The 26,537-nt window shown below is 40.4% G+C and overlaps 1 protein-coding gene across 5 annotated transcripts; it reads left to right on the top strand.

Annotated features, from left to right (window-relative positions):
• The first annotated feature begins 1,519 nt into the window (after window positions 1-1,519).
• Window positions 1,520-15,884, top strand: CNDP2 (carnosine dipeptidase 2). 5 transcript variants are annotated; one of them, XM_062570060.1, is made up of 13 exons: window positions 1,525-1,557; window positions 2,676-2,818; window positions 3,887-3,974; window positions 4,863-5,006; window positions 6,900-7,062; window positions 8,617-8,705; window positions 9,662-9,862; window positions 10,391-10,475; window positions 11,086-11,246; window positions 13,189-13,353; window positions 13,835-13,976; window positions 14,627-14,774; window positions 15,181-15,884. In XM_062570060.1, exons 3-13 carry the CDS (start codon window positions 3,915-3,917, stop codon window positions 15,248-15,250), a joined length of 1,428 nt encoding a protein of 475 aa, XP_062426044.1. In that variant the 5' UTR covers window positions 1,525-1,557; window positions 2,676-2,818; window positions 3,887-3,914; the 3' UTR covers window positions 15,251-15,884. The 5 variants fall into 5 exon arrangements, with proteins under 5 accessions (XP_062426047.1, XP_062426044.1, XP_062426048.1 ...); XM_062570064.1 differs by lacking the exon at window positions 1,525-1,557 and adding an exon at window positions 1,977-2,078 and having other exon boundaries at window positions 2,676-2,748; XM_062570062.1 differs by lacking the exon at window positions 1,525-1,557 and adding an exon at window positions 1,977-2,078.
• Window positions 15,885-26,537: the final 10,653 nt, after the last annotated feature.

The raw sequence follows: 26,537 nt of genomic DNA, 5'->3' as shown, positions 1-26,537 counted from the left end.
CCCTGCTGCTTCTCTGTAGTCATTTCCAACCGACAAGCTCCTAGTTACTGAATTTCAGCCTATTTTTATTTCTGCAGTCATCTAGTTGTCATCTAGTTGTTCCTCTTTCCTTCTCTGTATTGACTCTTAACTCCTAGTTTTACGCCCTCAGCAAATTTTGTGGTACTGAGAATTACTAATATTTGTGGTACTGAGAATTATACTACCTAGCAGATTTGATAAGAGTGGAGGACCTCCTTCAGTAATTCAGGTAACAAATATTCAGGTTACAGCCTAGGGCCAACTAGCATTTTTATAGTTCTTTTAAGCATGCCTATCAAATAATATTAGTTACCAGATTGCTATATCCATACATGGTTAACAGCTATACATATCAGTTATTCAATTACTCATGAACAGAAACAGCTTCAGCAGTTCGCATCTTACAATGACTTGCTTCATTTAGGTTAGGCACGGAATAAGAGCATGTCTTATCTTCTCTGAACTTCTATCTTTCTGCATTTGGGATGATATTATGCATCTCTGTCACTGTTAGGAGAGAAGAAAACACTTCACTGGCTGATCTTATTTCACCTTTGCATCTTATCCCTTCTATTACACTTTCTTTACCTACTCTGAAAATCCCAAATTTAAGAAGGCCAAATGGACGCTCTTGTCTTTGTTAATTCAATTCCCAGTCAAACTCTGACCAGGACCTCTCAGATTTCTTCTGATGTTATTTCTCATATTTCTGCTTTATTATGGACACCCTTGTTCACCACCTGTCACCAGAGAGTGAGGAAGCTCATTAGCGCTTAACCGCCTCAATCTGATGCCTACACAGAGAAGACAAGATTTAAGGAAAGGTCTGTAGACCTGACCATGCAGAACATATTTCTTTCCAAAACTATAGCTTGCACTTTATATACTCTTCTTGCAAAATCATTGCACAGCAGTCACCAATGGAAACGCTTAGCAATACAGGCACAAAACATCTGACACCAAGTAGACAGCTCGAGAGGTTAAATTTACCCTAAGCCAGCACTAAGTCCACTCCTGAGGGGTAACTATTGTCACCACTGCCTGAAGGCATAAACCACGAATGAAATGCCCGAGTCAGGACCCGAGAAGGACCCGAGGACCTTCCCATGTGGGTGCGCGCCCTGCTCCTGCGCGTACACCAATGGGGCAGGCAACTTCTACGCACAGAGCAAAGGTTTCTGCGCCATTTCACCAGGGAACCACAGGTGAAACACGGCCAGAGCGCAACCACGGCTTAAATGAAGCACGGAGGACCGACAGGCCGGAGCCCGAAGCCAATCCAGCAGCAGAAGACCCCCCGCTCCGCGCAGCTCTGCCCCCCGGCGCCGCCGCCGCCGCCCCGCCATCTTCCCCCGCGGCCGCGCCGGGAGCCCCCCGCGCCTTCCGCCTCTCGCGCAGCGGCGCGAGCTGCGGCGGCGGCGCGGATTGGCCGCCGCGGAGCGCGGGGGCGGGGCCAGCCCGAGGGTATTTAAGGCTGCGCGGCGGCCGCCGCCAGCCGGTTGCACCAGGAGCCGGGAGCGGGCGGGAGCGTCGGCGGTGAGTGGCGGCGTCGGCGGCCGACTCCTGCGGCCACGCCGTCGGCAGGGCCCGGCCCGGCGGGGGCGCCGCGTCCTTCCCCGCTCTCCCTCGTCTTCCTGCGCGCGGCGAACCTGAGAAATGCGCGTTTCCCGTCCGCCCTGTAATGCCGGGCCCGCGTGAGCTGAGCCGGGGGCCGCCGCGAGCCCGCCCGGCTCGGCGGTGAAGAGCCCGAGCAAAGCGCCTCTGGTTCAGCCGCAGCGCGGAGAGCAGGGCCTGCGAGGCGCAGCTGAGCCCCGTGTCTGGGGACTTGGTCCGCGCTCGGCCCGGGCGGCGGCGCAGCCCCTCGGCGAAGCTCGCGGGCCGCCGCCGCCGGGGGCACGGGCTGCCCCTCCAGGACGGCGGGCAGGCTGGCGTGGCGCTGCGGGCCCGTCGTGGTGCTTTGAAGGGGTGAAGTTTGCCGAGCCTCACCCGCGGAGGCAGGGTGGTTCCCTAGCCTGAAAAACTGGCAAGAAACTAGCTCTGGTTTTGAAGAGGGGAGGGTGAGTAATATCCCAGCCTGGTGCTCTGCAGTACATCGGCTTTTCCAAATTTGAAGCTTCCTTGCAGCCCTGCAGTGAGACTCAAGTGGTTGAGTGCCCCTTTGCCTTTTCTCAGGAGCATTTCAGCATGTTTAAGATGGTACATGAAGCAGCCCCCAAGCTAAGCAAATTGCCCAACTTTTGTTTGTGTTGGACAGAATGACAGCCCATCTGTTGTGACCTGTGCTCAGTGTCGACTGTGAGACTCAAGTGCGGGTGTTGCTGTAGGAGGTGGAAAGGGAGTTGGGTGAACTTGGGGGGGGGGGAGGGGCAGATGCACGGCAGAGGTGCTGCATGTACTGCATCCCTCAAGCCCCAAATGAATGATGTGTGTGAGCTCCCTAAGTGCGTGTGAAGATGAGGGCTTCTTCAGGGTAATCAAGCTTCAGTGAATGACTTGTTTTTAACCAAGTTGTGTCCACATGATTCTTCTAAAGATGTTCCGTTTTTCTTGAACCTTGGCCCATTCTTGACTATTAGAGAATGCTTGAGGCATCTAATAATTTGGTATTTATCTGATTCAGCATACTTTATAAAGAAAGGAATTTGATTCAACAGGTGCTTAAAACTGAATATCCAAACTTGATGACTACTGTAAATGACAAGATTACATAGAAGCCATCCTCTGCAGGTGAAAGGATTCTTGTATGTCAAACACTGACAACTTATATATTCTGCTTGCAAGAAAATTCATTCTCCAGGTATTTTGTAGGCCTGATGTGATAAGATGCACTCATATTGCAGTATGCTATGTAGGATGACCTGCAACTTGAAAATATTTGCTTCTACTCTGTAGAGTAGTCACTTGTTTAAGAAATTTCAAGGCAAACACTGGGTCACATGTGCCTCAAAGTGAAAGTCACAAGACAACTGTGGTAGTTATTTGTTAAAACAAAGGATTAAGGGATCTGGCATAAAGCTGACTAAAACTACTAAAACTAATGAATCATAACAGGACACTGGTGCTGGAAATTTTGCTCATGCTCTGTGAACTTAGATTCCAGAAGTGGACTTCTAAAGCTTTTTTTCACTGTGGAAACAATCATATATCCCACTTGGGGGAGCCTTATCTTTAGACTAAATTTAAGCTAACAAGCTTAAGCTGGTTTCTGGCTGAAGGACAGTCTCTTAAATACAGCCCCAAAATTTTGTGCTAGTAAGAAAGAAAAAATTGAGGCGCGATCCTGGATTTGTCTCATGAACTTTTGTTGAAACTAAAGCAAAAACGGGAAGTAGTAACACTCAGCTACTCACCCATGGCTTCACTATGACTGTCTTTGGAAGGCTGAGTGGCAGGTTAGGACTTAAAGGTGAATAAAAGCTTTAACTGCCTGCTTTTTGTGCTTTGCAAAAGAGATGAAATATTAATGTAGCACTTCTTGGACCTAGTTAATAGGTCCTAAGTCAGGCTACTAGTTGGACTTTTATAGTAAAATGCAGTACTGGCTGAAGAGTGTACTTCACTAGTAATATTTTTGCCTGTTATTTCATGGTAAAGTGAAGTGCACAGGTTGATTGAAATCATCTTTACAGACTGAAGCTTGCTCAGTTTTAACTTCCAAAGATAGTTGTGGAGGGAAGAACAGTGGTTTTGAAGCTGAATACACTGATTACTCACTGCTCTGATTTCCTGAGAGGGAGTTGCCTCAAAATTTTAGGCTCTTGGTATGCCTTGTCTTTAATAGTTGAAAGGTAAAAGTCTTGCGGTTGCTTGATTATTGTGACTGTGTTTTTGCTTAAGCCTCTGGTCGAAATTTTTTGTCCCGCAGTTTTTGAAAACACTGTTCTGGTCAGAAGATGTCTACCCTTGAAACACTCTTTAAATACATTGATGAACACCAAGATCTCTATGTTCAGGTAAGTGTTCTTTCGGAGCTTTGTCCTGCTGTGTACACAGCTATGACATGGTGAAAGTTGACATGTGGTCAACTTCAAGCTTGTTACATTACACCTGTATAATATGCCCAAAGGCCTGTAATATTAGTTGTCCCTTTCAACTGAGATGATGGGTGAGGCAAGCTGAACACTCCTATTTTCCTTGAATTCTGTCATGGTTCTGTTCAGTCAGGCTTAATAAAATGTACCATGGAAATTTATGAAGTGGTCTATTAATGTATAGTGAAATCAATGATTTATTTAGAGATAGAATAAGTCTCTGATACTAGTAGGTCCTGGATGTCAGACTAGATTTGTATTGTCCCATCATGAGATAAGGGGGAAGATGCAAACAAGGCTAGAATAAAAGCCTCATATAAAACTGTTCATGCTGGGGTAGGGAGTGGAAAGATTACTTTCTGCACTTTGCAGTTTAACTCTTACTTAATTGTACCTTGTACTGCAATCTCCTTGACCAAACCTGTAAAGAAATTGAATGTAAGCACTGTAAACTACCAGTTCTGAGCCATGCCAAGTGTTCAGGTTGCATTCTCTGCTAGTACCCTTCTCTGATCTCAATGGCAAGGCCTGTCTGGGAAGCTGAAAGAACACCAGCTAGTTCTGGATGCTTAAAGCATGACAACCAGAAAGGCACAATATACGCAAGCTGCAGTGCTCTTCAGCTCACCTGCTTTATCTGTAGACTGTTTTTATGTTAAATGGTTAAAGCTCTTTGGTTAGAGAACAACTGACTTAAACTTAAGCTTGACTTAAAACAGTATTAATGGAGTTGCAAGCTACTGTGTTTGTATTGTGCCTTGCATGCCATAATTGTGTGGTAAAAGCTCCAACTCTTCTGTCTTTCTGTAGCGATTGGCTCAGTGGGTGGCAATCCAGAGTGTGTCAGCATGGCCGGAGAAGAGGGCTGAAATCAGACGCATGATGGAGGTTGCTGCAAATGATATTGAGCGACTTGGGGGCACAGCTCAACTTGTGGATATTGGGCGGCAGCAGGTATGCGAGCATCTGTTAATGTCAGTGTAGTAGGAGTCTCCAGAGGAGAAAAGGGTCTTGTGGATGATGGCCTAGGAAGGCAATAGCCTCTTGATGAAGGACGGTCTCTACTGCACAGTCTGAGCTTCCTGTTTAAAAACCAACTCTTCACTCTATGTAGTAAATCTTAGAATTCATGTTAGTTAAACATGTCATACTAGAATTGGGCTAAGTGTATTAAAATATTTTAGATACTTTTCTAACCGAACACAAGCAGGGCACCTGCAAGTAAACAAATTAGGAACTGACATTCTGAACAGCAGCAGGCTGGTGTTGGCCCTTGGATGTGCATAGGCTGTCAAATTACTTTTGAAGAAGTCTTGCAGGAGAGCATTTTGTTTATCATAAGCTTGCACTACCCTTCTGCCAGGTAGTGGTAGATGCTTATAGGGTGAAACTTTCTTAGCTGTCGAGACTGCTCTCAAACACATGCATTTCCATCAGTGAGGAAAAGCAATAACCTCATAGGCTCCTTTGAAGTGCCCAATGACTGTGAGGATAAGGCCCATCCCAAAGTTGTTAGCTCATTTAGATAATAACACTCAAAAGACTCCTCTACTGGAGTATTTGCTTGCTGTGAAAGATGGCTGTTCATAGTGTTAATGACTGCTGTGAAATCTGTATGCATGAGGACCCTCTGAACAGTTCTTGCATTTGAGAGCTGGAATATACTTGTAGCACTACAGGTTGCAGCAATGTAGTAGCTAACTTCATGTATTCTCTCGAGGGGAGAAAGCTCTTGAGAATCTGTAGAACAATCCTAGTTCTTCTATTACCAGCAGTATATCCTATCTAGTCTTTCAGATAATTCACACCCTTCATTGGTGTAACTTTGGGGACAAAACCTGATTTTTATAAAGCTTATTACAAGTAAAACTTCCATTTAGAAAATACTCTTCCAGAATTGAAGTTAAGATTAGCATTTACTTTTAGACTTAAATATTGATTAAAAACTCTGTAATATGTACACACTCTTCTTTGGTGTAGCATTAATGTAAAGTAATTGGTTAACTTATTTGATGCTGCTTAGTTTACTGCTGGGAGGCAATTTGTACTGAGTACTGATTATTGTAAGTGTAAATACTTGTTGTTGCTTTAATCACTTAAAGCTGAATCTGGCCAGTGATGACAACTTATTGATAAAAATCTGAACTTGGAGCCTGTACGAGCAGATAAGATGATCCTGGTGGTCCTGGTCTGCTGAAACTGTATCTGGTAATGTTTTAGTTCACCAGGAGGAAAATACATACTGTCTAAGTGAGCATAGTATGTGGTAATTGCGTATGGGATATTACAAAAAACTAAGTCAGATTCAGCTCTTGAACTAAGATCAAGCTCTTCAGCCCTTCATTGCAATTTACTTGACAGCATAGGCTGATAAGGAGAAACAAAAGAAATGTTCACTTTACTTGGATGTAGGCACATGCTATACTTAGTGATACCACTGTCAGGAGGCTTTGTCTACAAGGCTATGTTGTGGACAGGACTAAAGTGCAATGACATCAGTACAGATTACAATATTAAATTGAGTTCAGCTCTTATGCTTAGATTAGCATTAGATAAGGCAGTTTGGCATGTGGGCAGCTTGCCTTGCTAAAATCTGAGGTAGGAATGTTACTTATAAACAGTTCTTGAGTGGCTTGGAACACTTAATGATTTATTACTGAGACTTGTCAGGAAACTTTTGCTGGTGCCATGCTGTAGTGCTTCATTGATCCTGGATTCTGGCAGTCAGTTTAAATAGCTTAGTTTTGTTTAGCTGTCTACGAAGGCTATGGAATTAGAGGCATAATGTTAATTCATTCATCTGATTAAAATGTGACATTCCACATATGCATAACTTCTGATTTTCAGCTGCCTGATGGATCAGAGATCCCTCTACCTCCAATTGTTCTGGGAAAACTTGGCTCAGATCCACGCAAAAAAACTGTGTGTGTATATGGCCACCTAGATGTTCAGCCAGCAGCGCTAGAAGATGGCTGGGATAGTGAGCCCTTCACACTGGTGGAAAGAGATGGTAAGAGCTGTGAACTTCCTAGAAATTGAGCCTTTTAACAACTGATATTTTTCAACTATTGTTAAGCTGTACTTTTGATAGAGGAAAGGAAGGAGAGTGGAGATGGAAGTGGGCTTTTGTTATTAAATATCGTTGAAGTGAATGATGCAGGGGGGCAAAATGGTAAATAAGGAGAAATGTCAAGTCTCAGCTGTTCTTTAGGCTTGTTTCCTTTTCTGACAGTGTAGGCTCTACTTGCCTGTTGTCTTCCTTGTAGCTACAGCAAAGTCTTAACTGCTGGCTTCCATGGTAACAATTTGTTGCCAGCAAGCTTGCTAGAAGAGCAGTTTCTTGGGCTGCTTAAAACTTGCAGCCCACAAGGTGGCTCAGTATCCTCAGACTACTGTTTTCCTACCACTGTGTAGGCAAGCACTCCACACAGCTTTTAGGCCTAGGGATAGAGTGACACAGCAGCCTCCTGGCATTGCCTAGCATCTGCATGCTGTGCTACTTTGAATGTTGCAGAAGCTGTGTTGTACAGAGTTAGTGCCTGGAGGAATGTCCCTCTGGCAAAAATAGGATTGAAAATTCATGCAGTCAGTCCTGTTGAAGCAGCATACTACCAGTAGCTGCTGAGGGAGCTAAAACTTACTTGTCTTCTGTGTCTCAGTTGCTCAGTCTTAACAGTCAAAGGTCGTATGAATGAAAGGGCATTGACCATTCTTGTTGTATAAGTGTCAGCTAAACTTTGCCAAGAAAAGAAATCTGATAACTAGTATTCTCACCTGGGATCTTAGTCAATAGACAACAGAATAAGTTACGAAGTTGGATTATCTTATCTGATAGCTGAGCTTGCCTCTAGTGGTGACTTACCTGTCAGCAGTCTGGTGGTGTAGGAGCCATATTTACCCAATGGCTCTTCATCTTGCAAACTATCTGGCCTGGTTTGTCCCTGTGCCCAGTGCCTACGGGATGTAACCACAGCTTTAATTAGCAAAAAAAAGTCTTTATACTGTGATCTCATGTGCTGCACTTTCTGGCCCTGCCCTGTTGCCTGTCAAACTTGTCTGTGACTAAAGCACTTTCCAGAGATTCACTTTTGTTTGCAAAATCCAAGGAAGTGGTTGGCTGCTAGCTACTGGAGTCATGTTGTTCAAGCAAAGAATTATTCATTTAAAATTAATACTGGATAGGCTTCTGCTAAATGGTTGTGTTTTGTTTCTATATATTTAATTACACCTTTGTAGAAAATGGTATTGTGAAGAACATTGCAATGATTTAGCATGAAGACAGTTGCATTTCTTCTGCCAGGCTTTCTCAACTCTGAGGGAGCAGTTGAGTAGAGGAGGAGGAGCTCCATAGGTGGGAGAAGTGTAGCAGCCCTGTACCTACTGCATGTGCATTTGAAGTGGGATGCAAAACTGCTACTTCAAAAGAACTGGAAGTGCAGGTTGGCATAAGCAAGGTTAAAAAGCTTATCCCAAAGGGTATTTTCTTTACTGAAGGCAAGAGTAGCGATTGAAGAGTCATCCTATATTCCCCCTGCCACTAGTTAATTATCTCTGGTTTCCACAGGAAAGCTGTATGGGCGAGGATCAACAGATGATAAAGGTCCAGTGCTTGCATGGCTAAATGCATTGGAAGCTTATCAAAAAACTAACCAGGTATGTGCCCATAATGCATCCTGCTTTTTATGTACAGCTGAGTCAAGCAAAAAATTTATCCAAGCCACAAACCCATGTGAGGTAAGTGTGCTTATTCAGCTGGTCAGAAATGATGCAATAGTCTAAATTTGACTTCCCAGTAGGGATGAGTTGACTTGCTGACAAGTTAGTCTTGCAGATAGCTGAATTGTACTTTAAACGTTTTTGTTGTAATGCAATGTATAGACTGGAAAATGCTTATGTAAGCATCTGCAGCAGGAAGAATAATCAAATATGACTGTTCTTATGCAGGGGTGTCAAATTAGCTTGGCCTTTTGCAAAGCTTAGTGGCTCTCTGAAACTGAATCCATAGAATCATAGAATTGGTAAGGTTGGAAGGGACCTCTGGAGATCATCTAGTCCAACCCTCAAATGAGTGACCTGTATGGGGATCAAACCCGTGACCTTTATTAGCATTATTAGCACCACACTCTAACCAGCTGAGCTAAACCTAACCCCCAAGAAGAGATTAACTTGGTAATGCCAAACTGGGAGCTTGCTTCTTTTTGCCCAAGAATAAGTGTCATTAGAAATAGCTTAGACAGGCTAACTCTGACTCATCTATTGTGGCATGCAGCTTATCTTGTGGTTGTTACCTTTCCTAACCTTATGACTTCTGGCAACTGAGATCACTGCTTCTGCAGAGTGAAGTGGTTTGGGAAACAACAGTTTTAGAGCTTAACTGAGACACTTGACAAAATTCAAACCTTTCAAAAAAAGGTTGCATAAGTACTCTCAACTTAAGCACAGTCCACACTCTCTAAAACCTACTTTGGATACAATTAACAAATCCCACTGTTATGGAACTAAATTGCTTGTGCCCTTTGTTCCACAGTGTATGTAACAGGGATCAAAATGATTGATAGCTGAAGTCCAGTGTCTTTCACATACTTAGTCTGTTCATTTCCTTTTCATAGGAGGTTCCAGTGAATGTGAAGTTCTGCCTAGAGGGCATGGAGGAATCTGGATCCGAAGGCCTTGATGAACTGATTTTTGCTCAACGAGATACTTTCTTTAAAGATGTGGATTATATTTGCATTTCTGACAACTACTGGTTAGGCAAGAAGAAGCCTTGTATCACTTATGGTTTGAGAGGTATCTGCTACTACTTCATAGAGGCAAGTCCCAAAATATACTGTCAAACCAGTACTGCTGAACTGAATTTTCTCATAGTATAGATGAGTGGTTGCTCCAACTTCTCGCCAGTAGCTTTTCTTTAGAGAAGGTGGACTAGACCACTTAACGGTTTTTAATGTAATTGTCTAAAGATTTTTCTCTTGCTATCCTGTATTATAGCTGTGGGAGAGGGGTAGCTTTCAACTTACCAGCAAAATAAACCAGTAGCCTTACTGGAGGATTATCTTATGGTGTAGATACCTTCATGCAGATACTTCACTGAATGAATAAAAATATGTGACCATTAAAGTCTCCCAAGGTTGGGAGAGTTGGTACTAAGTGGCTTGCATTCCTCAGAGCAATCAAAAGTACTTATGTTCTAATGCACTGCAACTGGATGCTCTGGTTCTAAAACAGACATTCTCAAAATACGCGCAGCAAAAAGATGGAATAGTAAAAGTCTGTTCTATGCAATTGTCAGTGTCTTCATGCTAAAGCTAACCTGAATCTCTTGATTCGTTTCAACCCAGGTGGAGTGTAGTGACAGAGACCTTCACTCTGGAGTTTATGGTGGTTCAGTGCATGAGGCAATGACAGATCTCATTATTCTAATGGGTAAGAGAAAGCAGGTTTCACTGAATGAATCTAAAATAGGAGTAAAACCTATTAAAGGGTGAGATTATTTCCAGTGAAGGGCTCTTAATGACTTCTTACACTAGCAAAACAGTAACAGAGGAAATACATAACTTCTTGGCAAGCCCTTCCTCATTTATCTAAGACATCTTCCTGTTTTACATATGCCCGGGAAGCTGTATCTTTCTAGCTTTCCCTGGAAACCCTGCTACAGATTCATTACTGCTGACTAAAGCAACAGTTTTCTCCAAACTGATGTGGATACTATACTGAAATCCTTAGAAAATTCTGCTGTCAAACAGTCGAACACAACAGGTAGCAATAGAATTACATCTAGGTGAAAAGTGCAGATTCTGGATAGCTGCAGGAACAAGTCACTTCATGATTAATGATAACCTGTAAAATTCCCTAAGTCCCTTCCATGCCTAATGGAAAAGGCTCTTGGAGGTGGGGAGTCAAAGTTTTATTACCTTTCCTTGCTTGTAGGGAATTGTCAAAAGACAAACTAAAACATTATGTGGGAAGTGTTCCAAATAATGACATCTTATTTCATGTGATTGGTTGCTGATCTTAGGTGCTCTTTGTTTTGCAGGTTCCCTTATGGACAAGAAAGGGAAAATTCTCATTCCAGGTATTAATGAAGCAGTAGCACCTGTTACTGATGAGGAGCTGGCACTGTATGAGGAGATTGATTTTGACCTGGAGGAATATGCAAAAGATATAGGAGTAACAAAGCTGTTGCATGATGCAAAGGTATGATACTGTAGTCTTCCCTGTATACCCTGGTCTAGCTGTATTAGTCCAAGCTAGGTGTATTTGTAGATGGTAGTGAGCTTTTGGGTGTTCCTGTAGGTACCAAGTAGCTCAGGCAGAGAGTTCATCTGTCTCAAAAGCTGATAAAGCCTTGAAGATAACTTCACCTACTTTACAGTTGACTGCATACTTAACAGCAGTTTTTGATGTGTTTTGGATTTGGAAGCCTAGTCTATATAATCCCAATTTAAAATATGTGGTCTAGGCCCTAACTTCTAAAGTTGTCCTGTAGTCTATAAGCAGTACTTCAAACTTGTGCAGAGTTTCTCAAACACTTTTCTCAATGCCAGATTGGATCAGCTAGCACAGGAAGAACTTAATGGAAGTCAGATACTGCGTCTGTACGAAGTATCTGAACTCCACTTATGCACAAAGTTCAGTGGAGTATCAAAAATGAAGTGGTTGTAAACAACTACTCTTCTCATAAAGTTAGGAAACAGTATAGCTATGATGAACTGAAGGCTGACTTACTGAGTCAGGCCTAGCAAATGCTGTCTTGTAGCAGTGAACTAGGCAAGTATATCTGAACAGACAGGTTCAGTAAACTTGTCAGATCTTAATCGTGGGAGCTCTTCAAACAAACACTTCTGAACAGCAGGGAATTTTGCAAATTATAGGTTTTCTGTACTATTTGTAAAGAATTAAAACATCTCAGATATAAATATGCCTCTGTCATAAAAGCAGGAGCAACCAGTGCTGTAAGACATCTGTATATGCAGATCTGTCTTTTGTCCTAGTATTGTCAGAAGATTTCAGACTTGAATCAAGTAGCCATAAATTACAATTCTATATGCTTAGTCTTGTCTTTGCATGCTCTGCTTTATATCAACTGAGAGCCTACAATCTTTCTTATTTTTCATGGTCATGTCAATGAAATGGATGAAATACGGCTTGTGTATATGAAGGCATCTTGTACCACTGATGCTCTAGAGCTGACAAGATGCTCTCCATATATGATCCTGAACCAAATATGTTCATTTTTACCTAGACTGAAATCCTAGCTTAGCTTAGTTTGAACTATCTTGCTGACACAAGCATGCATACAAAGGTCTTGGAGCTCAGAGATATAGGAGAGAAGGCTGTAATCTCCAGGTGAAGAACAATGGGCTTGAAAGCTTTGAACAAATGGTTAAATTCTTCTCTGGAGAAGATTAAAGGGATGGTTTGTGCCTGAAACAAAAGGAACTTTTAATGTTAAAGCCCACAAAGAATTTCTTATCTCCATAGTCCCTACAGTGAAGGTCAGTTCAAGTACTATAGCTGTCTATACAGGACACAAGTGTGCATTTGGATTCATAGTAGCTGGCATACTGAACAGTTGTGTCCAAGGTGTAAAAGAAGAAATGAAAGAGCATCTGAAATGGCCTTTTAATGGCAGACAGTGGTGCACACTTGAATGAATCTAGAGCTCAGTCATGTTTAATACACTGATTATATAAATAGCTGAAGCAGAAGGACATGATGTGCCTCAGTCTTTTCAGTGGCAAAGCTTTTACAGAATTTGTGGTTTTAGTGTGTATGCGCCTCAGTGAAGGCACCTACTTGCCTACTTGAGCATGTTCCTACATGCTCTGAGCATCTTACGAAAGATTTTTCAGAGGCAGGTTAGTCATGTTCTACAAATTCCATAGAAACAGGAGAAAACCATGCTGGAGTTGCTGAATCTCTTATGATGCTGAAGGAACCCAGCTGCTGCATCAGAATGTGTGCATAATGAAGTAGCTGTTTCTATTATAATGAAGTTGAGTGGTCTTGAATGAGGTGCATTCCTTCATAGGAGGAAAGTACTGTTTTTAGTAAAGTCTTTTAGAATGACGATACGATTTTTGTGGAACTTTGTCAAACTTCATTTAACCTTACATCTTTCTCTTTTGTTCTACAGAGGAAGATCCTTATGCATAGGTGGAGATATCCTTCCTTATCTCTCCATGGAATTGAAGGTGCTTTCTCAGGATCTGGAGCCAAGACTGTGGTTCCTAGGAAAGTGATTGGCAAGTTTTCAATCAGACTTGTGCCAAACATGACTCCTGAAGAAGTCACGAAGCATGTATGTTGAGATAGATTGATCTCAAAACAACCAGTGTCTCTAAACTTTCCTCTCTGGGGAGGAAGGTTTTCAGAGCAGAAACAGCAGAGCTGTTTACTTCCTCTGCTATAGTCCTCCCTGTTTAATACCTCAGCTCAGGTATTAAACAGGATCACTGTGTAGTCCCATACTGGACTGTTGTGGCCTTGCTGTCCAGTTTTTAGTAGCTAACTTGAGGAAAGCTTGGGGGCAAATGTTTAACTATAAGGTTAACATAATTCCAAAGCAAGAGTTTGATATAGTGGGTAACTCTTAGACTATGTGCTGTTATCTGCCTGAAGGTGAGGTTCCAACTTCAAAGCAGAGCTACCTAGTAAAATATGAAAACTTGCTGCGTGGCAGCAGTAATAACCTGCTAGTCTCTAAATACTTTGTGTACTGTTCTAACCAGTGTTTGTACAAATGCTAACAGTAGATCTGATTGCTCTCAACTTTGTTATAGGTTGAAGACTATGTGAGCAAAAAGTTTGCAGAGCTGCAGAGCCCCAACAAATTCAGAGTATACTTAGGCCATGGTGGAAAGCCCTGGGTATCAGACTTCAACCATCCCCACTACATGGCTGGTAGGAGGGCCATGAAGACAGGTCAGTGGGTTTTTTACTTGGCATGGCGAAGACGAGATCTCAGTACTGAGCTGCTGGAACAAGAAAGGATTCACAATATTCACAATTCTAGAATGTGTTCATTATTTTCCACTTAGTGAGCCCATGTGTATTATATAACAAAGCATATAATATGCAACCCTAAACTGAAGTCCAGTATACTGCAAGGGAAGGAACTTAAGCTTGATATCAAGCTCATTTGTTCTGTACTAAAGTCCACTGACATTGTGTTGCTTTTGCATAATGATGACTGTCAGTAGTTCAGATGACTTGCTTAGCCAAAGCCCTTGAAGCTTAGTTGTCCTTAGTTGTCCTCAGTTCTCTCTTAAAGCTTTCCTAGTGTCATAAGTTTCTGTACAGGGACCCAGACTACATGGGGGAAACTAGGAAAAATCTAACTTGTGTTAGAATGAAAATGCAGGCTTTCAGATGAAATAACTTTGCTATTCAGATTTAACTGTGGAAGTGACTGTTCCACCTGGAGGAAATTACCTTTGAGACCCCTTCAGTCCAGCTGATTAGATCTAAAGAGTAAGATTTGGCCATCATCTGGTAGGAAAATGCTAAGAACTTGATTACATACAAACAAATACAACTCCAAACTGACTAGAGTGTCACTCTGTTTATTCCAGTTTTTGGAGTTGAACCAGACCTGACAAGGGAGGGAGGAAGCATTCCTGTTACTCTTACTTTTCAAGAAGCAACAGGCAAGAATGTCATGCTGCTTCCTGTTGGAGCTGCAGATGATGGTGCCCACTCTCAAAATGAGAAACTAAACAGGTAAGAAAATACTTACCTCTGTGCCAGGCTGAGGCTGTACTGTGGTTCATAGCATGTATTCTGAAAAGGACCAAGAAGAATCAGACTCCTCCTTTTCTTCAAGTCTTAAGGGCAAGGTACCATTTCTCCCCAGCAGAGGATTGCTGGTGGGTGGTTTTGGTAGCTAGTCTGAAGCTAAATCTTACTCATTATGACTTATGAAACCAGAAGCTTTTTTTTATGCTTGAGTCTCATAGCTAGGCTGTTCTCCTCTACTCCAAGGTTGGCGTTGCTCTTTTAACAGGGGAGACACTAGGAGTAGTAGTGCAGTGATCTGCCTGCATGGGTCTGATATAGCAAAAAGCACAGTTGCTAGGAATACAGCTCAAACTATAAGACAGTGCTAATGTAAGCATCTTCTCTCCAGGTACAACTACATCCAGGGGGTGAAGATGCTTGGTGCATACCTCTATGAAGTTTCTCAGCTGAAGGACTAAGGCACCTTACCTTCTGGCTTGTGGCTCTGAGGTCTGAGTTCTTGTACAAAACAGCATCAACTACCAAAACCTTAGGTGGCTTTCCTTTTCTACCAACACTGCATTGCTTTGGTGGAGAGGAAAGCATCTAGTTCCACTCAAGAAACCAGAAACAGTGTACACCAAAATACTACTTTAAATGCATATTTCAAACCACAAAGAATATTACTCTTTATGGCCAGTAGTACTGAACTGCACGTTTGTCCCCTGTGAATCACTTTGACTCAAGTTGTTGTTTGCTGTACTCATCTGCCTTTCCTCTACATAGCAGGAGGAGCTGTTTGCTTTCAATTGTTAACTGGGCACATCAGTGGCAGAACTGTCAGCCAGGTTAAATGTACTCATTCTGAGAAGTCCTGGGTGTAGTCAACAGATTACAAGGGGGACTGGAATATGTTCAAGTTGTACTGGAGCAGCATTTGTCTTGCTTACTGAATGTATTAGAACAACTTTCAACTCTTACACCTTGTACCTATCTGTAGAGGTTTTTCTTACAGCAAATTAAGTTATAAAAATCACTGTGATAATGATGACTGGCCATTTTTTGTAAAGCTGTCTTTATACCCATTAAAAAGGACAATAAATCATGCTCTAACATTTGGCTCCTGGTCTGTAAGAAATGGGAGGCAAAGTACAAAACTGCAAGGTAACTTGGGAGAAACTTACATGGCTGTAAAGGCAGATGGACAACATAGGTGCATAGACTGCACCTCCTGGGGAAACTAGCTCTTAGGTTCTGTTTCTAAGTAGCTTGCTGACTTAAAGCTGGTATTTCTGAATCTTCTGCTGTCCTATCAGAAAACAAATCTGAAAATGTTCCCTTTTAGCTCTGAGCTAGATAATCACACTAACACAAGTCAGAGTAAGGGAGGAGTAGGCTTTGCAGGGAGGACAGAAGTGTTCTTATTCCTGCTACTGACTGACGCTCAGCTTCAAGGTTTGTTTTGTAAACACCTAACTCTAGCACTTATGGTATTACTTTTTTTTAAAAAAAAAAAAAAAAAAAAAAAAAAACAAAAACAAAAACAAACCCTTTAAACACTACCTTGATCTGCCTTTGGCTTGCTGTTTCTGAACTTCTGACCATCAGTCAAAGAGCTAGGTAGTTAAGTATTTCAAGTGATGATTCTCAGGCTGCTCTCAGAGCATATGATGCATCTGTGCTTGGGGCCAGAAGCCCCTTTTGTTTATCTGGCTTTAACTGTTGCTTGCTCTGGAGTCTGACACTGAAGATACAACATGGTATGTGTCATATACGTACTGAATAGTTACAATACAGCAGTACGGTTGCAAAGCATGTCCAAAACAAAGTGTCATAGGGGTTTATAGAAGAAGCTGGAAAGCAGATCCAACTAGTTTAGCAGCAGAAGTATTTATCTGTGGCAACTGCCAGAAAGCAAAAGGGGATTAGAATGAGATTTTGGTCAGAGTAAAGTGAAAGGGCCTAACCTCACCACTTGAAAGTAAACTGCTGAAGTAATGAGGCCTATATGAAACTCAGTTAAGCCGCAAATGTGTAGTTGTGTTAATCTTGGAAGGAGTGTCCCTTTTTGTCTATTTGTTACTTTGCTGTAGTAAAACTCAGATTAGCTGTACCCCTTCCTGTCACTGCCAAAGGGGATCACAAGAGCAGTGTTACTTGGCTCAGCCAGCATACTTTGCTAGTCTGCCTGCTTCAAATACTCTGAAGACTCTTGGAAAAACTAATATCCATTGCTGAGATCTGGTTTGTTACTGCTTTGAATGCTTGTGCATTGTGTAAGTAAGTTTGCTTAAATTCACAATAGCCAAAGTTTGAATAGCAGCCTTCTCACAGAACACAGAGGTGGCACACATTTGATGTGAACTTATGTGAACTAGGTAAACAAAAAGCAATGGATCAGTGAAATGAAGAACATCACAGCACCATCTGCTTGAGTGTATGAAGACTGCTTCATATTTTTTGCGAAGAACTTCATGACATTGTTTCGTGTTATGGTTTACTGAGAAGTGGGCCAATCCCAGTTAATGATAAGAGATATGATGTTGCATGTTGATAGCCCTTAATAGACGCTTGTTAAGGATTCCCAAGTGACTGCCAAACCACATCTCTAGCTAGGGGGAAGTACCACCAAGAAGGACATGAGACTGATCGTTAGCTGTTTTTGATTAGCCTTGTAACTGTGTTGTGTATTTTTGTTGTGCTTAGTAACTTCTATGAGTTGGTAGTTAAAAATGTTCTTGCTAGCTTGCAGTTTCTTCCTCATGATCTTTGTGTACAACCGTCACTGTTGCTCTGGGATAATGTTATGCTTGAAGCAACTTCAAAAGTGAGCAGATAAAATCTCCACTGTTGAGCAGAGAAATACCAGCTCTGTATTAATAAATGTAGGCCTATCAGAAAGAATGTGGTTGTGTACTCCTTTAACGTAAGTGTCTGGGTCTTGGTTGGATGTGGAAGGTGTACCAATGTGTCTACTTAGCTTAGGCTTATATAATGTTTAGACTTCTGCTTCAAGGCACTTATTTGTGAGTTTTGTGTGTCTGTCCCTTTTTTTTTTCCTGTCGTCTTCTCCAGATTTCACTTGTTTTCTACTTGGCTGTTATGGATTAACTTAGGGGTTGTCATCATGAAGTTCGGTTTGATGCAAGGAGGGCTTTCTTTGGTTACAGAGTTGTTTTTTTCCTCAATTCCTACCTCTAGGGGTAGGAACCCAGCTTACTGCCCACTGATCTTGGATCACCATTGGTACCTTCTCACCTCCAAGCCAATTTCACTTTCCTTGTCCAGATTTCCTTCCAGATAAACTTGTTACAGTGTGAAGGCTTCTGCATTCTAACCTATAATTTTCTTTCACTGGATTAAATAATTTATAAGTCAGCAGCAGTTTTCTAGAGGAAAAACTGGGAACCAGTGGAATTAGTTGCAAAGAATAAATGAAAATACATAAATAGGCAACTGACAGCAAATGGGATATCTGTATGCTATAAAAGCAAAGCGCGTTCTTCCTGCCCTGCTTCCTAATGTGCTGCACCAACCTGATTGTTAATTGCTAATCAGGAAATACCATGGTCAATAGCGTGCTGGGGTTAACGGGTCTAGAGAGCTTGCAGTCTTGGGTTCTCGCAGCTGAAGAATGGAGGAAGGTTTGCAATACATGTTTTAGTTACTAGAAGGAGGTTTGGGACTTGTCCACATGGTGAAGCTACTGCCAAATAGAGTGTGCAGACTTTTGGCTGGTTGTATTTTGTTGCTCACTAGGTTGTCATGGATTTTGCTAAAAAACATGAAGTGCAACTTGATATAGAACATGCACTCATAAGAACAGCTGGAGTTGTTCTGAGCTATTATCTCTAAATGAATAAACCCTAACTGCTTTTTCAAATGTCATATTCTTCCTCCCTTTTTCCCCTACAAGGAGATAATGCTTCCAAATTTCTACTATGTGGCAATTTTACCACAAAGAAAATGTGGTAAAATTAAAATTTGCTATTTTAGGCTTATCAAGCATAATGATTCTTAATTTGAAACTGTTTAAATTGTAAAAAGAGACTTTGGTGTAGCATAATGAGTTCTGAGGTACTGACAACTAAATTAAAACTTATTTTTCCATAAGGCTACATGATGGACTGTCACTTCAAGAACTTCAGGACTGTCACTTCAAGCTTCAAGAACTTGTGATCTTGACCTTGAGGCAAAGTAAAGAATAGAGATAATGTAGGCTGATCTAGATAAAGAACGTGAGCTTGCTCATTTTTTCTTTCAAAGCGTTACCTTAAAAACGTTACATTTTTTTTCAGTGTCATCTGATTGTGCTCAATTAAAATAGAACAGATTCATCTGTTAAATATACTTTTATATTGCTAGGAGCCAGCCTGAACAAATCACCTTTCTAATCATTAATAAACTTGTGCAGAGGATTTAAATCACTCTTCAGAGAATCTGCTTAGGCTATACAGAAAGTCTTAGTAGTGGATAGTTTTAATTCCAGTCCATTGCTAGCTTGATTATACTGTTCTACATCATCACGTTAGGTTATGACAAACTCTGAATGCTAATGTATTTTTTCTATGACTTTTAAATATTAAGTTTTCTATTGATTTTGCATACCCCTAGAGATTCTGAGGTTTCTTGCAGACTGTTTAAAATGCACGCCAATGAAATGTATGAGCTGATTCTGCTACGTGGTGTCATCGTCCTGTCTGGCCACACTTGTGTCCTTAATCAAGGAGATAGCATGTATAGCTCTTATATTTCTGCCCTTTATGCTGAAAAATGGGATACCAAATGCATTTGAACAGCTTCTTTTGTCATTGTTACTGTGCTACGCTCTCCTTTGGAATAGTGGCTGTTCTGTACGTGTTGCTTTTGAATCACGTGACCTATTGCATCTTTAGACATGTGGTCTATTCATGAAAAGTAAAGTTAATTCCTGCAACATAATTTTGAAAGTAACTATATAGTTGTAGTCTAGAGTAACAAATTTGACCTACAGCACAGAAGTGCCAATTACTTGGAAGATAAATGTGTTCAATTATTAGGTAGATACTTAAAACCCAAGGCTTTGTATAGTCATCTCTTCTATGTTAGCTGTTTCTTGTGAATACATGCATGCCTTACAGTGGTCAACCGCAATCTGCTAGTTTTCACTGAATGACTGGGCTTAATAAAAGCAAACAGTTCGTAGGAAGTGTGTATGAAGAGCATCTGAAGGCTCCTGTGGAGGCTATTGTTACATATATGATATGAGATGTCTTGAGATGTCAGTGTGAATCTTAGGAGGACTATATAGGACTATATCTTCCTGCTCTTTTGGACAAAGTAAATGAAATTGCAATTGAACTATTAACATATGCAAAATCATAGCCAATTCCTGAATTTTAAGGTATCTGTTAAGATATATGAGGAAATTAATTTTCGGTTTCTAAGCTGCTTAATGGACTGAATGTCTATGTAATGAATAGTATGGTCAAGGTAGGAGATTTGAGAAGAAATGCTGTCTTGGATTGTTTTGTAGGGGCTTGAAAAAAAATAGTCTTCTCTTGGATTATTTTAAATGCTAGCAGAGACAATTCTGAAATGCCGTGATTTCAATAAAACCTATAAAATGATTCTTCTGCAAACAACCTTGGCAAACAAGAATGCTATATAGTGTATGTTTATCTTGAAAATGCCTTGATAGTGTGTTAGACTGTCCTGCTATATTAGTAATGAGTTGACATCTTCCTCTTTTTCTTTAGCAGCTGTGTTTTAGTGTATTGTTAGTTCACTTACTCTTAGTGCAGGCTTGTCCTGACAGAGCAACGTGCTTCCTCCCATCAACCTCCAGCACTTCAGCAAAATGCTGAAGGGGAAATGGAGAAAGGCGAGCAAAAGATTGCTGGCCAGTTGATATGTGGATATTCCTAGAAATTTTTGCAGCAAAAGTGACAAATAGGCTTTACAGAAGCAGTGGAGATTGTTTTCCAGATAGTACCAGAAACTCCAAGAGCCACATGGACATTTAGTTGGTGAGGTAGGAACTGAGTTAAAACTGACCCTATAACCAAAGCAAGCCTTCCTTGCATCAAACTGAACTTCATGATGACAAACTAGACTGAGGCATTTTGAAGACCACATGAGGAGGTCTTCATGTGAGAAGGAAATGCAAGCTGAGGGTGAGCTCTGTGTAACAAAGTGGACAAAGCCCTGTGGGAATGGAAGAAATTAGTTCTGCAGAGTGATGGAGGGCTTATAGGAGTGGCCAAGGGGGTAGAGACAAGAAGGTCCTGACCTCTAATGCCAGCAAGGAACAGAAGCTCCTGTAGGGAGGTGCATAAGATTTGATTGACTCTTGCTTACCTTGCTTTGTTTGTTATAGATACTAGGTTAATCTGATGTAATCTGTAGGTGAATTATAAAGTTGCACCTTAGTTGACGTGGTCTGTTTGCACTTTCTCTTGTTATTAAGCCAGAACACCTCTCTGCTTTCAGTGCAGGGGTTCCCTTGCCCACCTTCTTTAATGAACCAGCTGGTGAGTAGACTAGAAGTGGTTCCTTAATCTCTGGCCCAGCTCTGGAGTGGTAGCAGTCCTCAGTTGATGTGAAGTAAGAGCCCGGCCTTTTACAGAAACAAACAGGTAGACTAGGAAGTTGACTGAAGTTTGATTAAACCTTGGAGTTGGCATTAAAGCAACCTGGAGTCTCTTCCTATATTGTTAGTAAAAGGCTTCTTAAGGGTTTTTCTCTTTTATTCTGTGGAAAATAGCAACAAAATGTGGCAATTGCAGGAATCTAAAGCATTCAGTGAGTGATGACCGAAGTATTTGTTCAACACTGGTTTTACAACAACTGTTTTACAATATTTTCTTTTCAAGCTGCTGAGGCTGTAAAAACCTCTCTCAGCTTTATTTTGCCATGTTAGTGTCATCTGTATTTCATGCTAGCGTGTGTTCAGTTTAACCTGTACCCTAACCGAGACTTGGGACTACTAAACAGTTCTGTTGCTGCATGCAGCACTTTGGTATCTGAACTGTGCATCTCCTTGCTGTCCTTTGTATCTGATGCTTTTCTTGATTTCAGAGATTAGACTGGCCTTATTTGAAGCATAATTTTTGCTTGATTCCTAGCCATGTGTGTTAGATCCTATTACCTCACTAATAAAACAAGAAAACAAAATCACACACAGGAAACCTTTCCAATGCCTGAATTTTTGTTTCTTTTGTCTCTTGGAGTTTTACCAGTACATTCAGAACCCAGTATTTTTGGCCTTTGTTGCCTCCCTTGTTCTCTGTTGCTGCTCTTCTGCCTTTTTTTCAATCATTTGCAATAGTGGAGCTAATCCTACACAGCAGTCATTATGGAAATTCCTATGAATATGACCCAGCTCTTGCTTTATAATATACTTGATAGGTATGCCTCAACTGGGTCAAGTCCTTTTTTTATTATTTTTTATTGAGACTCTGGTTCTTTCAATGGTAAAATGGAAATACCAGTAGGTAATGCTCCTCAACTCATTTCACCTTTACTCTGAAACTACCACTGCAAAAGTTCCCAGTTCTGGAAGCTGTCAGAGCAGTTTAATAACATTAAGTAGAGGGGGAAAAAAGGTAACTTTTTTCCTCAAATTCCTGTCCATTAATTTTTATCCTTTTTTGGCTATATGAGTGGATAACAATCCATAAAAATTATGACAGAAGAACATCTGTTTCTGTAAGTCTACTGGTATGTATTTTTTCAATTGGAGCAATGCCAGGAGCTAAAAAACAAAAACAAACGAAAAGTAAGGTTTTCATTCAGAAATGATTTCAGGATTATCTCTAGGATTTTCTATTGCATCTGTTGAATACTAAGCTAGAGGACTCAAATTCAAAGTTATAAGAATACAACATAAATTCAAAATACAATATAGGCTACATGTTGTCATTTTCAGGAATCAGTTGTCAGGCAGTGAGAATAAAAAGAAAGTGTGTTTCTATACAGCTTTGAAATTTGTGTTCGTATTTCAGAAATGCAATGCATTGTCAACCACATCCTAGAACTTTCATGCAAGAAGGCACAGTGATGTTCGTGATTGTTTTAAGGCAGTTTTAATTCTGACCAGGTGGATTCAAAAATACCAGTCAAGAAGGGGGAGATTTGTCATCTGCATGTAGAGGTCTAGGACATGTATATACCAATAGCCAATTGTCTGGCAATAGGATTTTAATATACAGATGTAAGTAAAGAGTTTTGAATGCAGGTAGGCTGAAAGGAGAGGGGAGAAGGAGAGAATGGCAGTAGATTGGGTAAGAGCAGGTTTCAGAAATACAATACACAGACTTCATGCAAACGGTACAGATCAATGTATAAATACATATGCCTAGAATAAGGCTGCTGGCATTGATTAGTCTGAGGCCTTAGTCTGCTAACGTTCATTTGCACTGGTCTGGAAATGATTTTTAATTAAATTTGGTTGTTTACGAACATTTGTGAGCTTACAGAGCTGCATGTTATTTTGGAAGCTTTGCCCACATCTTGGAGTTGCTGACACGTTCAGATAAGTTTTAATACATTAAGAGAATTCCTTTTTTTTTTTTTTTTTTTTTTTTTTTTTTTTTTTTTTTTAAGTTAAAAGAAGTTTTGTTGAGGAAAAGATTTTTTGAGGAATGGGAGAATAAAAAACTATTTTTAACTGCAGATGACTTCGTGCACTGATTAGTTTAAAATAGAAATACCCTCAAAAATAACAAACACATCTGAGCCATTTTTCCCTTGAAAGGAACTGTGGAAAACCAGAGCATCAGACAGGTTGAGTGTAAAAATAATGGAAAACTATGCTGTATAACATTGCCCATTCCCTCTGTGAAAGTGTTCCTGTGTGATATGACAAGTAATTGGGTTATCAGCATGAAGTATAAATAATAAAGATGATACATTTCATTAAGAGTATGTGTTGTAGTTCCACATCTGTCTTTGGGCAAATATGACACAGATTTACTAGGGTGCAGCAGTCACCTTGGAGCTGTGCTCAGTAACAGCTGATTAGCATTATCTCTTCCAAATGTAAAACAAGTTCAGCTTCTCTGACCTCATTAGAGGGAGCTGCGAGAGTCTCAGTAATATATATTCCTCTAGCTCCTTTTAATAATTTGATTTATATAGAAGAAAGTTTTAGTGACACAATCATTGCCATTAACAGATCAGAAGTCTTTAAGGATGTAGAAGAGAGATTCCAGAAATAATTTCCTTAGCACTAAAATTAAAGAGAAGGGATCTGGAGTAAAAGGTTAGCTTTTTCCCATATCACAGGAAGTCTACAACAGAATAATCTTTTCATCTATTTATATCCATACAAAATACATCAGTACAGAATATAATAATCTGTTCATAAATTTAGATATGTGCACCTGTTTGCTGTTCAGTTTGAATGATAAGAATCTGTGTCCATCAAAAAAAATTTCAAAGAATTCACCTACATTGCTTATTAGTCTGTTTCAATTATTGAACGTAACAATTTGTGGTGATAAAATGACAGTGGTCTATGAATCTGAAACCTTATGTTTGGACCTGAATCAAAAGTAAAAGATACAGTGATTTCAGACTGAAATAACTGTTCAGAAACTTACTGCTTTGTAACAGAAGCAAAGTAACAAATCTTAATTTCACACATTTTGGATAAGAATTTAATGCAAAAAAATAGATTGTAGTTAACCTGTTCTAAATATTTTTACCTGTGTTGATTATAAATTAATGTGTCGATATCCTTGCTGCTTTCCAGCACTAAATTATTTTATATCTCAAAACTAACAAATTAACAAAATGGATATAAAAGCCTCTTGTAGTTTGTGACTAGGACAACAGGTTAGGTCAGATAAGACTGAATTATATTGGCAAATGATGCCTAAATTTGCAAGGTTGGTCTGTCAGTCATTTTTCATATTTATTAATGTTCGGAGTATCAGTGTTCAATGTATCAATTTTTCAAGATTGCTGAGGAAACCGTGACTTTTATCATCAAAGGAATACACCAAATCCCAAAAAAAGAAAAAACTGCCAACCCAATATTTCAGTATTTTAAGTATTTAAAGTGACACATCACCTGGATATTATCTATTTATCTTTCAGTTTAAAGAAAAAACACTCTATATGTTTTCATGGTGCTCTGAATTGGAGAGCTTGATCCCGGTAAGCCTGTTATCTGGTTTAAGGCCCAATTATTAGTCACAAGGATGAATGAAATCTCCAGGAAAATGACACCGTGCTGAGATAATTCAAAAGGAATCAGTCACACATTACTTCAGACTGATGCGAGGGATTTTTATGCTTAAAAAAAAAAAAAAAAAAAAAAAAAAAAAAGTATTTATGAGAAAAAAGCACTCTATTCTTTTTTCTCCCCTCTCTTTCTTGGGTAATTCACCTAAAGTCTCAGCTGCTTGCGTTGCCTTATCTTTCTAATATCTTAGTAGAGCATTTTCTCCCTTCCCAGCTAAGAAAGAGTCAGTTGAGGTAATTAAAAGGTATGTTTGTATGTGAGTGGGAATCCTGTACACCTTTGAAAAATCTGTGAGTCCCTGTTGTGTTCACCTGAAATCACCTTCATAAGATACTAAATGGACAGCTTAGACCTAGAGTCTCCTTAAGTCCACCGTGCTCCAGACCATGGCCAAAGAAATAACAGTAGTTTCTTTTCCTCCTAAAACACAGATGTTCCAGCTTTTCTAGTACCTGTGTAAGGGTAACTATTTAAATGAGCTGCTCACTGGGATTTAAGTGACTCTGAGATGATATGAGACTTACCTGAACGCACGGGTCTGCATCTAAATCAGGTGGCTCTGAAGGCTGTTTGGTGCAAAATAATGTAGGACTTATGAAAACGGAGGAGGTAAAGCTGCAGCTTGGGCTGCAGAACGCAGTGGTTGTTTGTACCTTTCTCTTGAGCAGAGTTTAAGATTCTTCATACGTGGGATTGCTTGTAATATATGAACCACTACCAGCCTTCTGATTCATCTAATTACTGCTTCAGAAGTGGCGGTGTGTTCTGCCTCTAGTAATTCATTTAATAGTAACATTTTCTTTACCCGATAGTGAATGATCAGGCAAGTGAAAGCAGACGTAGCATAAGTAGAATACATTATAAAATGCTGATGTTATAAAATATATTTGTACCCCTCTAAATGTGGCAGGAAAAGTGAGTGCATTTTATTGTCATCATCTTCAATCTCTGTTTTCTTGCTCTGAATTGTAAGTTATAGCTGCATAAGCTGTAACATGTGCTTCTCAGGTTTTTGCTACAAAAATCTGCTTCTCCAACTCTTTTCCCATATGTATCAGGGTGAAAACAAAACAAAAAAACCCCTTCCTAACCTTGATAGCATTAGTGGGGGTAGGGGAAGTAGTAGGAAAGTGAAAGGACATGCAGAAGGAGTTTTTTTCCCCTCTATGTGCTTTTCTGTAGACTAGGATATTGACCTGTGGCACAAGAAATGTGAAAAACTGCTAAACAAAAAGTTTGTTTGTATTCTGATAAAGGGACATAATAAATGACAGAGGTAGTGTAGATGTGAAAAAACTGCTACATCTGAATTTTCAGTGTTTCACAATGGTAAATCTCTGTAACTACGTGTCCTGGGTTGAGATAAAGCTGTACCATTGACTTTGGTTTTGCCTGCAGGAAATAACAAAAGAATTGCAATGTAGTCAGGCGAGTAAGTGCAAAACAAAAGCTGCAGCAGGCTGATGTGGGTTTGTGAGAAGTCTGAAATCGCCTGGAGCTGTGTTTGGACCATTCCACCTGCCCTTCGCCAACGA

Source organism: Rhea pennata, chromosome 2, assembly GCF_028389875.1.
Source record: "Rhea pennata isolate bPtePen1 chromosome 2, bPtePen1.pri, whole genome shotgun sequence".
Taxonomy (NCBI): Eukaryota; Metazoa; Chordata; class Aves; order Rheiformes; family Rheidae; genus Rhea; species Rhea pennata.
The sequence above is the reverse complement of the archived record's forward strand: the minus strand, read 5'-3'. Positions and strand labels throughout refer to the sequence as shown.

What these genes read in the sequence shown, in the direction of transcription:
- CNDP2 (XM_062570063.1), top strand. Translation starts at nt 3,915, where the DNA reads ATGTCTACCCTTGAAACACTCTTTAAATACATTGATGAACACCAAGAT. An exon ending in AGATCTCATTATTCTAATGG is followed by an intron (nt 10,476 to 11,085) that starts GTAAGAGAAAGC and finishes TTTGTTTTGCAG; the next exon opens with GTTCCCTTATGGACAAGAAA. An exon ending in CTGAAGAAGTCACGAAGCAT is followed by an intron (nt 13,354 to 13,834) that starts GTATGTTGAGAT and finishes ACTTTGTTATAG; the next exon opens with GTTGAAGACTATGTGAGCAA.